This window comes from Meles meles, chromosome 1 (assembly GCF_922984935.1).
Source record: "Meles meles chromosome 1, mMelMel3.1 paternal haplotype, whole genome shotgun sequence".
In the NCBI taxonomy this organism is placed as follows: domain Eukaryota; kingdom Metazoa; phylum Chordata; class Mammalia; order Carnivora; family Mustelidae; genus Meles; species Meles meles.
The window spans coordinates 174,956,675-174,969,865 of record NC_060066.1 but is presented as its reverse complement, the minus strand read 5'-3'; the positions used below and the strand labels follow the sequence as shown (position 1 = coordinate 174,969,865).

The 13,191-nt window shown below is 38.1% G+C and overlaps 1 protein-coding gene across 3 annotated transcripts in view; it reads left to right on the top strand.

The window, feature by feature from the left end:
• Positions 1–13,191, top strand: part of ZFYVE9 (zinc finger FYVE-type containing 9) — a 204,249-nt gene that overhangs the window by 152,772 nt on the left and 38,286 nt on the right. For all 3 annotated transcript variants that reach the window (XM_045998099.1, XM_045998090.1, XM_045998108.1), the window contains 2 exons: positions 5,030–5,254; positions 6,795–6,877. In XM_045998099.1, the coding sequence (XP_045854055.1) occupies positions 5,030–5,254; positions 6,795–6,877 (308 nt within the window). The remainder of the gene's footprint in view (positions 1–5,029; positions 5,255–6,794; positions 6,878–13,191) is intronic.

Below are 13,191 nucleotides of genomic sequence, written 5' to 3'. Positions count from 1 at the left end.
CTGCCGTCCGCTCAGGTTATGATCCCAGGATCCTGGCATTGAGTCCCGCATAGGGCTCCCTGCTTAGCGGGAAGCCTGCTTCTCCCCCTCCCACTCACCCTGCTTCTACTCCCTCTCTCGCTGTGTCTCTCTCTGTCAAATAAATAAGTAAAATCGTCAAAAAAAACAAACAAATTTCTTATGTAGATTTATCAAAAGGCAAAATAAATTTTAAGGTACTATATTACTAATGTGTCTGTTATTAATAAGGTGCAATTATTTTTGAATTTTATTTTTATTAATTTTACAATGTCACTAATAAAATTATAGGCCTCAAATACAATGGAGTTTGATTTTTTATTTTTTAATGTGGAGGTTTATCTCTGTCCAAGAATATAGGTGCGTATTCACTGTTGACTTAGAAAGAAATGTATTTAGATATATTTAAACCACCATCTCTTGCCAGTTGTCCATCCCTGCAAATATTTAGAAGAAAAATTATAGGTGGATTAGAGAAGAGGGAAAAAAGAGATTTTAAAATAGTAGTCTCCCAAAGAATATAAATAATTGATAAGACATGTATTAAAAAATGATAGGTGTCCTGTAAATATTTGTGGAATGACTGGAACTCTATCAGGTTTTGTGCATCTTAGAAAATATTTTTTTTAAAGTTTATTTTTATTTTTTTTTAAAGATTTTATTTATTTATTTGACAGAGAGAGATCACAAGTAGATAGAAAGGCAGGCAGAGAGAGAGAGAGAGAGGGAAGCAGGCTCCCTGCCAAGCAGAGAGCCCGATGCGGGACTCGATCCCAGGACCCTGAGATCATGACCTGAGCCGAAGGCAGTGGCTCAACCCACTGAGCCACCCAGGCGCCCTTAGAAAATATTTTGCTAATATATGTATCTTTATTTCTTTTTTGGACCAGTATCTAACAATATATATCCTATGGTAAATGCGTAATTGATCAATCAATGTCCAGTAATTGTTTTGTATTTTAGTGGCTTGCTGTTATTTCTCATGGCCATAAAAATTCACTGCTTATAGTCTTTAGTATTTCTGAAGCAGGTCACTTTTTTAGCTTTAAAATAGGAAAAAAAAAATGTTTCCTAATCCATCTGTTTCCAGGGAAGGAGGAACTTCATTGGTGTTTTCATCATCATCAATAATTTTCTTGTATTGCTTTTCCAGTTAAAGATGTTATATCATGGTTTGGATTTTTAGTCTCTTTTTATAATTAACTGTGAATCTTTTTGGTAAATTAAATTTATTTTGTATCTTTCTATGAGAAAAGGAGCCATGGTATTGCTGCTTTTGCAAAGTAATTTTTCAGACAATGAGAAAGTAATATGGACTATTTACGAAGAACTGATTTAAGACTAATATCTAGTATTTATTTCATTATTTTAAAAGATTTGTTTGAGAAAGACACGAGTGTGCATGCTTAGGGTGGGGCAGAGGGAGAGGGGGAGAGAGTCTTAAGCAGACTCCCTGCTAGGTATGGAGCTTGATGCGGAGCTCAGTCTCACAATCCTGAGATCATGACCGGAACTGAAATCCAGAGTTGAATGCTTAATGGACTGCACCACCCAGTTGCCTCTCTAGTACTTTTTGAGCACTCACTATGTGCTAGGCCATATTAATTGTTTTATGTGTACTATTTCATTTTTTCTCAACTACAACTCTGTGATTCATACTGTTCTTGTCTACATTTTACATATGAGGAAACTGAGAGACACCAAGGGTCTAAGTAACTTGCCAAAGATCAAACACATAGTTGATTAGTGGCTGAACCCAGGTTTGAATTCAGCTGTATCTTCTCTAAATCCCATGTCTTAAAAAAGCTGTAAACTGCCTTTTGAACTTTTTGAAGTTACATGGTAAATCTTACGATGCTTTAAACTGGGGAAATGACCTTTTCTGAAGTACTCCTGCTTAAGTGCAGTTTACTGTCTTACAAAGAACACCAAAGGACTATCTAAATTCTTTTGATAGTTTGAGGTTTAGTTATATGTTAATATTCACGATATTACTATTTCTTGAACCATTTGTTTGGGAATTGTTCCATTTGAGTTAGTTGTGAGGATAACATGCTTTGAAACAAAAGGAAGCTGTTGCTAGATACAAAGTTGTATTTGAATCGAATTTGAAGGTGGCTGTAAGCACTTTGAACAAAGTTAAAATTCCAAATTTAAGATGGAAAATTGCAGATTACGATATGTATATGTATATATTTTAAAGATAGTATGATATATGGAAAGACTAGGAGATTGAAAGATCTGCTTTCTAGATCTTACTTTGCTGCTTATTTTACCTTGTGTCTTTTGAGAGTCACTTCACCTCTACCTTCAGTTTCTTCACTTGTAAAATAAAAATCCAGAAGTTCAGGGAAATGACACCTGATGTTGATCTGATGATTATCTGATCAAAGTCATGGGAAATTGCTTTGTAAGCTATTGCTATAAAACCTTTGATATACTTGTCAGGTCATTTAAGCTCAGAAGCAAGAATTTGTATCTATTTTATTTATATGGATTCCATAGTGGTCTTGGGGCATATAGAATTAATTCAGTGGATTCATTGTATTGAATGTTTCCATAGAGAAGTACATGTATAAACAAATCTATAATAGACTTTATGAGTTCAAGAGCCCCAGATTAAATTTTCAGTGAAATGGGCGCCTGGGTGGCTCAGTGGGTTAAGCCACTGCCTTCGGCTCAGGTCATGATCTCGGGGTCCTGGGATCAAGTCCCACATGGGGCTCTCTGCTCAGCAGGGAGGCTGCTTCCCTCTCTCTGTCTCTGCCTGCCTCTCTATCTACTTGTGATCTCCATCAAATAAATAAAATATTTTAAAAAATGATAAATTTTCAGTGAAAGCCTGTCTTTGTCAAATTCTCATACCCAGTGTTTTATTTTTGCTGGTATATACCTGTGGAATGCTACTTGTTTATAGATGAGGTGGTATGTAACAATCTAAACGAAATCACTCATTAAGATTGATAGAGACTTACCTTAAAATTTTTTTAAAGAAAATAGATGCTTACAGGATAACATATATTTTATAATATAAAGGAGCATAGTGAGGAATCTGAGTGTGATTGAAATGGGGAGGAGGAGGTTGTTAGGTGGTAGAAGCAAAAAGGTAGTATCTGGAAAAATAACCAGTAACAGATTATCCATACATAATCCAGTCTCTAATAGGGAAATCCCCAAAGGGATGATGAATGAATGTGTTGAGTACCAAGCCAACATAGTTTTCACCTTTGAGTTGTATGCACTAGCCAATCTTAAACATAAACATTATGCTCTCATTAGAACTTTAGAGGAATGATACTGTGTACTGTACATTATAGATGGAAAAAATATCTTCCATCTCTTTTGCCTCCCATTCTTCTCCTCCCAGATTAAAAGATGAAAATTTATACAACTCTTATTCTAAAATCTTTGATAAAGCAAAGAAAATACTATAATGCTTGGCTGATCATTATATGTATATGTAAATTATAACAATAATAGCTGCAAGTTTATGAGAACACATTGTATGCCATGTGCTGTTAGGCATTTTGGAGAAATTCTATCATTTATTCTTCACAACAGATCTGAAATTTGTAATTTTCTCCATTTTACATAGCTATTACTTGTCCCCAAATCACATAATAGTGATTGAACTAGTATTCAACCCATACCTCTGTGACTCCACAATCTGTGATTTTTTTTCTTTTTTCCCAAAATACCATACTGCTTCCTGGATATGGGGATTTTTTTTTGTTTTTATAGATCTGGCGCAGAAGCGCAAATGTGCAGCCAGATTTGGTTAATCCTGGGGCAAGAGGACTGCCTATAAATGTCTTTGGCAGATGATGATGTTCAGGTGAACATGGCTCTTCAGCCACAAAGCTTCTCCAAGTTTTGTGGGGAGTTGTTTTCTTCACTTGTGGACCCTACTATCATCAGAGCTTGCTACTTCCCTCAAGGAATCAGTGAGCCATCATTGAACTGTTCTGTGAGCAGACTCTAGTTTTCCAGGAAAGTAAGTGTTAAGTTTGCCAATGAGGATTTCTGCATTTGCTGTTACTGCTTTCAGAAATATCAGAAGTTTACACATGTCTAGGGAACCTATCTACTGTTACGAGACTGCTCCTGTTGGGAAGTTCTTTTGTAATTCTAAACTGAGGAAAATGTCTTCTTAATGAAAGGCTGATTTGTCACTGTTTCACGTAAAAAAATTTGAGTTAGAAAGTGCTTAGTCAAGAGCTTTTGCAGCTAGAAGGAAAAAAAGAATATGAATTTAAATAAACGCTACATTATGATTCATATTTGTCTCACCCGTATTTGTCTCACTCACAAATCCTATGATACTACCTTCTCCGTAAATTTTCTTCCCTCAATGTCTCATACATAACTGTACTTACTCTTAATTTGTTATGTTTGTGAGTTGACTTTATTCACCCAATGAGATTGTAAGCTCTGCAAGAACAGATACCTAGTAGCAACATTTTTTTAAATGACTTTTGCGGCAGTAATTCTTACCCTGAGACTTCTAATTTAGACAGTAGAGCTGTGCAATCTAAGGAAGGCATCAATATTTTTGGCTTTGGGCTAGGTAGACTTCTACAGTGTGATGACATAAGCTATTTCATGCTCACCAGAGGCCCTGATAACATTGGAAAACAAATTTTCATTTAATAAATACCTTTATTGGGGCGCCTGGGTGGCTCAGTGGGTTAAAGCCTCTGCCTTCGGCTCAGGTCATGATCCCAGGGTCCTGGGATCGAGCCCCTCATTGGGCTCTCTGCTCAGCAGGGAGCCTGTTTCCTCCTCTCTCTCTGCCTGCTTCTCTGTCTACTTGTGATCTCTGTCTGTCAAATAAAAAGAAAATCTTTAAAAAAAAATACCTTTTTTAAAAAAACAACATTATAAACATGTCTTTCATAATGAAAGTTTGGGAATTAGTGTTTGGCCATGTCTGGCCCAATGTTAAGTAATAATGATTACTAAGAATATGATTGATTTATTGATAGAATAATTAATGAACTTTTTGTTTTAGGAAATGTCGTGGGCAACTTGGGACATTCCTTCTTCAGTCAGAGTTTCCTTGGCAGTAAAGAACATGGTGGATTCTTATATGTGACATCTACCTACCAGTCACTGCAAGACCTAGTACTCCCAACCCCACCTTACTTGTTTGGGATTCTCATCCAGAAATGGGAAACTCCTTGGGCTAAAGTGTTTCCCATCCGACTAATGTTAAGACTTGGAGCTGAGTATCGACGTAAGTAGTAAAATAGCTTCTTCTATGCTGTATAACCAAAATGTGATGGCTAAATAAAGGCCTGAGATAATCAGATCCCCACCCCCCCAGTGATACAGTCCAACAAAAGTCTTTTGAAGTAGCTAAGCTAAATTTGGCCATTGTCTTTACTTATTTTAGCTTTAACGATAAGGACTAAAAATCTCAAATTAGGAAGTTAGTGATTATTTAATACCTTATAAACTTAAGTTCATCTTTGGAAAAAACGTGTTGGACTTTAATAAGTAAGCTTTTACAGTATCTGTAGTGAACTTTTTTTTTTTTGCTATTTTGTTGGAAAAAAGTTATGACAAAGTATATCTTACATAACATAACAGGTACTAGAAACTAGTGGTATAGCGATCACTTTTAGTTGGTAAAGTGAGCAGTAGAAGAGCTTCCTTGCCCATTGTGGAAGTCATACAACTAAGTTATGAGGTTTCTTTTAAGACATTAAGGCTTAAATGTAAGCTTTTTTTTAAACTATATTTTTACCTGATCAGAATTGCTGTGGTCTAGGAATTGGACCATCTGAACAAGGTTCTTAACTCTGTGACTTACTAGCTCTGTACCTTTGGGCAAATCACTTAATCTGTCAGTTTCTTCTGAACTGGAAAAAATAATACTTGCCTTTTATGTTCTGTAAGATTGTTAAGAGGATCAAATGAAATAATGAAAAACTATTTTATGAGTCATAAAATAGTATATGCTTTCAGCAAGTCAGCTTCATTCTTTCACTTACTCATTCAGTAAGAATTTAATATAGGCCTACCATTTGTAACAAATCCTGGGAATTTAGAAATAGTTAAGACATGGTTACAGGTTTTTAGAAACCTTTGTAAGGAAGACATACAGAAATCATGATTACAGTAGTATATTGTGTTAAAACACATGTTCAAAGTTAACAAAGTTCTCTTGGAGTTCTGAGATGGACTCTAACTTCACCAAGAATGAAGGAGTTGGATAAGGAACATTTCTTGGACCAATTTACTTCTGGGGTGAATTGTGAAAGAGGCATATGAATCAGCTAAATGAAGTAGGGAAAAGAAAGGATTGTATGCAGAGGAAACATGTTACCTTCCTGTCTTGTACAGGCACTTCATCCCCTAACATTCAAAGAGTAAGCCAAGTAATAGGTGACCTCATGTTTGGCTGTTCTAAGGAGGATCCTGGTTGGGAGGTATATAAGAGTGAACACAGAAGAATTAGGAGAGATTTGTTTCCCCAGATCATATTAATCCAGTTTGAAGAAGAGTGCTTCCTAAGACGTTGTAGTTCATTTTGAAGACTGCTGCATCAAAAAGCTTATTCTGGTCATCAAAAGACTTACTCTGGTATGGTTTATAGAAGGCTCAGAATTTGTCTTTGATGCTACTGTGCTAAATACTTTTGATCCCTAAATTTCATATGATCTAAAACAGCTATTACATTTATATTTTGAAAATTTTATGAACCATGATGTTTCTCTTTTACCAAAATATTAAGCTGTCAGACTTAGTCTCATTATTTCTCATTTCCATAGTTTATCCATGCCCACTCTTCAGTGTCAGATTTCGGAAGCCATTGTTTGGAGAGACGGGGCATACCATCATGAATCTTCTTGCAGTAAGTTGGAGATTTTTATTGCCTTCTTTCTTACTGGAGTTTGTACAGAAGAAGGAAGAGAGGGATTTCATTTTTTGTTAATAGCCATACCCCTGCTGCTTCAGGCAAGTGGAGATTTATGCTGTAGGAAAGGAACAGCATATATATTCTTTGGAAAGTATATGGTGCTTTGGAGTGGAAATAGTACAGGATTTCAGCCCTTTGTTATACACTTACTATCGAAGTTACCTTGCAGGATTATTTTGAGGTCTAGAGGTAATGTATAATTAAAGCATCTAGCATTCTGTCTTGTTTTTATTTTAAGCGTATCATATCATATCAGTGTCCCCTTTGTCTGTATAGCTTATTGTTTAGCCCAGGATTGCTCAGAGATTTATTCAAATACCTTAAGCAAATAAGGTATTCATTCTTTTCTGATGGATTTGTGTATAGGTTGGGATTCAAACTTTATTCTTTTCCTTTCTCCTGGGCTCTTCCATGTACCTTTGCACTTGCACAGGCTCTGACTCTTTTGACTAAGGATATTGTTTGGCTTGGGCCCACTCAGGCCTTTGCTGTACGTGTGCACAAACCAAGGTTAATCCTGGGTATTTGGAGAGTTTATGAAGCTTGCTATGGTTTTCTCACCTCCCAGAACCTTTGTTAAATCTCTGGCTAGTCTGCCTGCTTGTTACTTTCCCCAAATAGGCTAACAACCAAGCTAACTGAGCTGCTGGCCCTCTGTTCCAACTAGCCACTGAGATTACCACTGCAGCTGCTACTACTCCAAGTAAGATCCTTCAAGTAGCAGAGCTGATGTTTTCACAAACTACCTTGAACTACCTGAGAGGGCTAGGGTGCAGCCCCAAGAAAGATCACAGACTCAGCTCTACTATGCTTGCTTGAAGTTCATTAGCTTTCACGAATAAACACAGCTCAGCGTGTTGTATGCCTTTGGTCTAACTCCAGAGCATCATAATGATTGTTTTTAAAAAACTATTTACCCAGCTTTTTAGGGGATGGATTTATTTCCTTACTCTATCTTGAATTTGTTATTATAGTTTTTACTATGTTTAAAGAGATTTCAGTAATAAGAAAAACTCTTTTTTTTTCTTTTTAAAGATTTTATTTATTTATTTGACAGAGATCACAAATAGGCAGAGAGGCAGGCAGAGGGTTGGGGGAGCAGGCTCTCCACTGAGCAGAGAGCCTGATGCGGGGCTCAATCCCAGGACCCTGAGATCATGACCTGAGCTGAAGGCAGAGGCTTTAACCCATTGAGCCACCCAGGTGCCCCAATAAGAAAAACTCTTGTAGCTTTACCTGTGTAGTTGCCATTTTCAGTGATCTTCATTCCTTTGTGTAAATCTGTATTTCCATCTGCTGTCATTTTCCTTCTGCCTGAAAGATTTCCTAACATTTATTGTCATGTGGGTCTTCTGGTAAGAAACTTGTTTTGCAGGACACCTGGGTTGCTCAGTGGGTTAAGCCTCTGCCTTCAGCTCAGGTTGTGATCTCAGGATCCTGGGATCGAGCCCCGCATTGGGCTCTCTGCTTGGCGGGGAGACTGCTTCTCCCTCTCTCTCTGCCTGCTTCTCTGCCTACCTGAGATCTCTCTCTGTCAAATAAATAAAATCTTAAAAAAAAAGAAAAAGAAAAGAAACTTGTTTGGCATTTGTATTTCTAACAGTATCTTTATTTTACCTTCATATTTGAAAATACTTTTGCTGGATATAGAATTCTAGGTTGGCAGTTTTATTCTTTAAGTATTTTAAGATTTTTGTTTGTTTGTTTGTTTATTTGACAGACAGAGATCACAAGTAGGCAGAGAGGCAGGCAGACAGAGAGGAAGGGAAGCAGGCTCCCTGCCGAGGAGAGACCCCGACATGGGGCTGGATCCCAGGACCCCGGGATCATGACCTGAGCTGAAGGCAGAGGCTTTAACCCACTGAGCCACGCAGGCGCCTCTTCTTTGAGTATTTTAAAGATGAATAGTAATCACTTTACTGTTTTCTGGTTTGCGTTGTTTCACATGAGGAGTCCATGTTCCCTCTGTTCCTGTCTGTGTAATATTTTTTCCTTCTCTGTGTGCTTTAAGGTGTTTCTTTTTATTGCTGGTTTTAAACAGTATGATTATGTACCTTTTTATGGTTTTTTGAGTGTGTTTCTTATGCTTGGAGTTTGTTGAGCTTCTTAGTTTTTGTGAGTTTATAGTTTTCATCAAACAACATTTGCTGTCTACCTCCTCCTCTCCTTCAGGGACTTTAATGTTATAGACATATTAGGCTGCTTGAAATTGTTCACAACTCACTAATGCTCCTTTTTTTTTTTTAATTTTTCTGTCTTTTTTTTTTCCGCCTCGTGTTTCATTTTGAATGGTTTTTATTGTTGAGACTTCAAGTTCAAGAATCTTTTATTTTGTATTGTTAAAGCTGTCAGTTCCATTTCTGGGGGGGGGAGGTGATCTCACTCATTATAATTTTCATCTCTAGAAGTTTGACTTAAGTCTTTTCTATATCCCATATGCCTGTACTTAATTTTTTAAACATCTGGAATATGACCACTGGAACCTTATAATGTTTTTGTTTGGTAATTCTAAGATCTCTATCAGTTCTAGTTCAGTTTCCATTGATTAACTACTGCCTTACTTTGAGTTGTATTTTCCTGCTTCTTCGCACGCTTGGTATTTTTAAATTTCTTATTGGATGCCAAATATGATTTCTCCACGCTGGGTGCTGGATATTTTTGTATTCTGTAAATATTCCTGAGTTCTGTTACAAGTAAGGCAGTTAATTTACCTAGAAATAGTTTGATCCTTTCAGTCTTGCTTTTAAGATTTGTAAGGTGGGGGTGCCTAGGTGGCTCAGTGGGTTGAGCCTCTGCCTTCAGCTCAGGTCATAATCTCAGGGTCCTGGGATCAAGCCCAACATCGGGCTCTCTGCTCGGCTGGGAGCCTGCTTTCCCCTATCTCTCTGCCTGCCTCTCTGCCTACTTGTGATCTCTCTCTCTCTGTCAAATAAATAAAAAAAAATCTTTAAAAATTAAAAAAACAAAACAAAAGATTTGTAAGGTGGAGCAAAAGTCTTGTTTGCTATAATACTAATTATTCCCCATCACTAAGGCAAGACTCTTCTGATTACTTATAATGGCTCTGGCCCTATTTGGAATTAGACCAAACTTCACAGATCAAAGGAACATTTCTTTACAAGACTTTTTTTTTTTAAGATTTTATTTATTTATGGGAGGGAGACAAACCATAAATGACTCTTAATCTCACAAAACAAACTGGGGGTTGCTGGGGGGAGGTGGGATTGGGAGAGGGGGAGGGGGCTATGGACATTGGGGAGGGTATGTGCTATCGTGAGTGCTGTGCAGTGTGTAAACCTGGTGATTCACAGACCTGTACCCCTGGGGATAAAAATACATTATATGTTTATTAAAAAAAAAAAAAATTTTGGAAGGGGAGGCGAACCATAAGAGACTATGGACTCTGAAAAACAACCTGAGGGTTTTGAAGGGTCAGGGGTGGGAGGTTGGGGCAACCTGAGGGTTTTGAAGGGTCAGGGGTGGGAGGTTGGGGGAACAGGTGGTGGGTAATAGGGAGGGCACGTTTTGCATGGAGCACTGGGTGTTGTGCAAAAAGAATGAATACTGTTACACTGAAAAAATAAATAAAATGAAATACAAAAAAAAAAAACCAAAACAAAACAAAACAAAAAAGAGAGACTATGGACTCTGAAAAACAACCTGAGGGTTTTGAAGCGTCAGGGGTGGGAGGTTGGGGGAACAGGTGGTGGGTAATAGGGAGGGCACGTTTTGCATGGAGCACTGGGTGTTGTGCAAAAACAATGAATACTGTTACGCTGAAAAAATAAATAAAATGGAAGAAAAAAAAAAGATTTTATTTATTTATTTGACAGAAAGAGACACCAAGAGAGGGAACACAAGAGAAACAGACTCCACACTGAGCAGGGAGCCTGATGGCAGGGCTTGATCCTAGGACTCTGGGATCATGACCTGAGCCCAAGGCAGATGCTTAACGACTGAGCCACCCAGGTGCACCAGAAGACTGTTGTTACTTTAGGCACCAGCTTCAAGTTTAGGGGTTCCCAGGTTACCTATACTTCTGACTAACTGGATACAAATGTTAGCATTCCCACTGCCCTCTCAGTTTTGATAATTCACTGGACTGATTCACAGAACTCAGCAAGGTATATAATACTTGAGATTACAGTTTTATTATAATAAAGGAAATACAAATCAGGGCCAGTCAAAAGAAGAGACATATAGTACAAGGTCTGGGAGAAACCCACACAAGATGCCTCTGTGTCCTCTGGGACATGTCACCTTGCTGATACATTGATATATAACATGCACAGCGTAAGCACCTGTACTCTGTGTCCTGAGTTTTTGTTTTTGGTTTTTTTTTTTTTTTTTTCAGGGTAACAGTATTCATTGTTTTTGCACAACACCCAGTGCTCCATGCAAAACGTGCCCTCCCTATTACCCACACCTGTTCCCTCAACCTCCCACCCCTGACCCTTCAAAACCCTCAGGTTGTTTTTCAGAGTCCATAGTCTCTTATGGTTCGCCTCCCCTTCCAATTTCTTTTTTTTTTAATAAACATATAATGTATTTTTATCCCCAGGGGTACAGGTCTGTGAATCGCCAGGTTTACACACTGCACAGCACTCACGATAGCACATACCCTCCCCAATGTACATAATCCCCTCCCCCTCTCCCAATCCCACCTCCCCCTAGCAACCCCCAGTTTGTTTTGTGAGATTAAGAGTCATTTATGGTTTGTCTGTGTCCTGAGTTTTTATTGGAGTTTCCTTGCATAGGCATGACTGACTGAGTCATTGGCCATGTGATTGAACTCAGTCTCAAGCCCCCCTGACAACATGTGCCTCAAGGCCCCATCCTCTAATCACATGGTTGATCTTTCTGGGATGGCCAGCCCCGATCCTGAATTATCTTGTTCACATAAACTATCTGAGGACTCACCATGAGTCACTAAATTAACATAGACTATCAGGGATCCACCACTGAATAACGAAGACATTCTTATCATTCAGGAAATTCAGGGGTTTGGAGGCTACCTCTCAGGAACCGTAACAAAGGCCAGCCAAATTCTTTGTCATGTAAGAATATTCTAACCTAATGCCCATTAAATTTGAGGTTTACTGCTCTGGTTTTTAAGACCAGGCACTACTTCCACACCTGTGTAACAGATAATGTTCCCAGTAATCATTTCAGGTGTTTCTGCACTGGCCTTACGAAGTTTTCTCACACACATTCACTGATCAGAACTCTGTTAAATTCTGGAGTGAGACACTCTGCTAATCTTTGGAGCTCTCCTCTTCAGTGTTCTCCTCTCTGATACTCTGTCCTGTGAACTCTAGCCACCTTGAGTTTTTGGATTCTCAGTTTTATTTCCTCAACTCAGGAAATCTGCCAGCTCTCCCTGGGTTCCCCCTTCCTACACCGGAGCTTGGAAACTGTTTTGGAGACATAACCTGGATACTCATAGAGCTCATCTTGTTTGTTTCCTGCCTCTCAGGAATCACTGTCCTTTGTTGCCCGAGATTCAGTGTCTTTAAAATCATTGTTTCATGTGTCCTGTGCATTTTTGTTTTGTTTTGTTTTCAGGCAGGAGGGTAAATCCAGGCCTCTTCTCTCCATTTTGGCCAGAAGTGGACATTTTATTTAATTTTATTTATTTATTTTCTTAAGTAATCTCTACAACCAATGTGGGACTCCCAACTCATGAACCTGAGATCAAGAGATGCATGTTCCACCAACTGAGCCAGTCAGGCACCCCCAGAAGTAGAAATTTTGAAATTATATTTTAAATCAATAGTATCTCTTTCTCTCTCTCTCTCTGTCTCCCTCCCTCTACTCTAATCCCCATTGCTTTATCACTCCCTGCCAACTGTAGTTTTTAGTCACATTTTTGACAAGGTAATTTTTCTTGCTGATTATAATCTGCTTTAGAATGAAAAGGAGATATTTATCCTGTAATCTAGTAGCATAAACTAATAATCTAGTTTTATGGCCTATATCAATCCACTTATATAAACTTTTAGTGGGTTATCTCCTGAAGTATCTTGGTCTCCATCACCACTGTTAGGGAGGAAAATTTTTTCTCTTTCAAGGATATTTCCATCTGGTCTAGGAATTAAATTGACATGAGACAGATTACAGGAGAAAATTGAATTTAACTTTGTATATATGAGAACCTCACATACAGGAGGGTTGAAAAACAGAAAGGTAAAATGAGTTATATTTGCCTTCCTGAGCTAAGGAATGGGATAGGGACTTGGGGCTTCCAA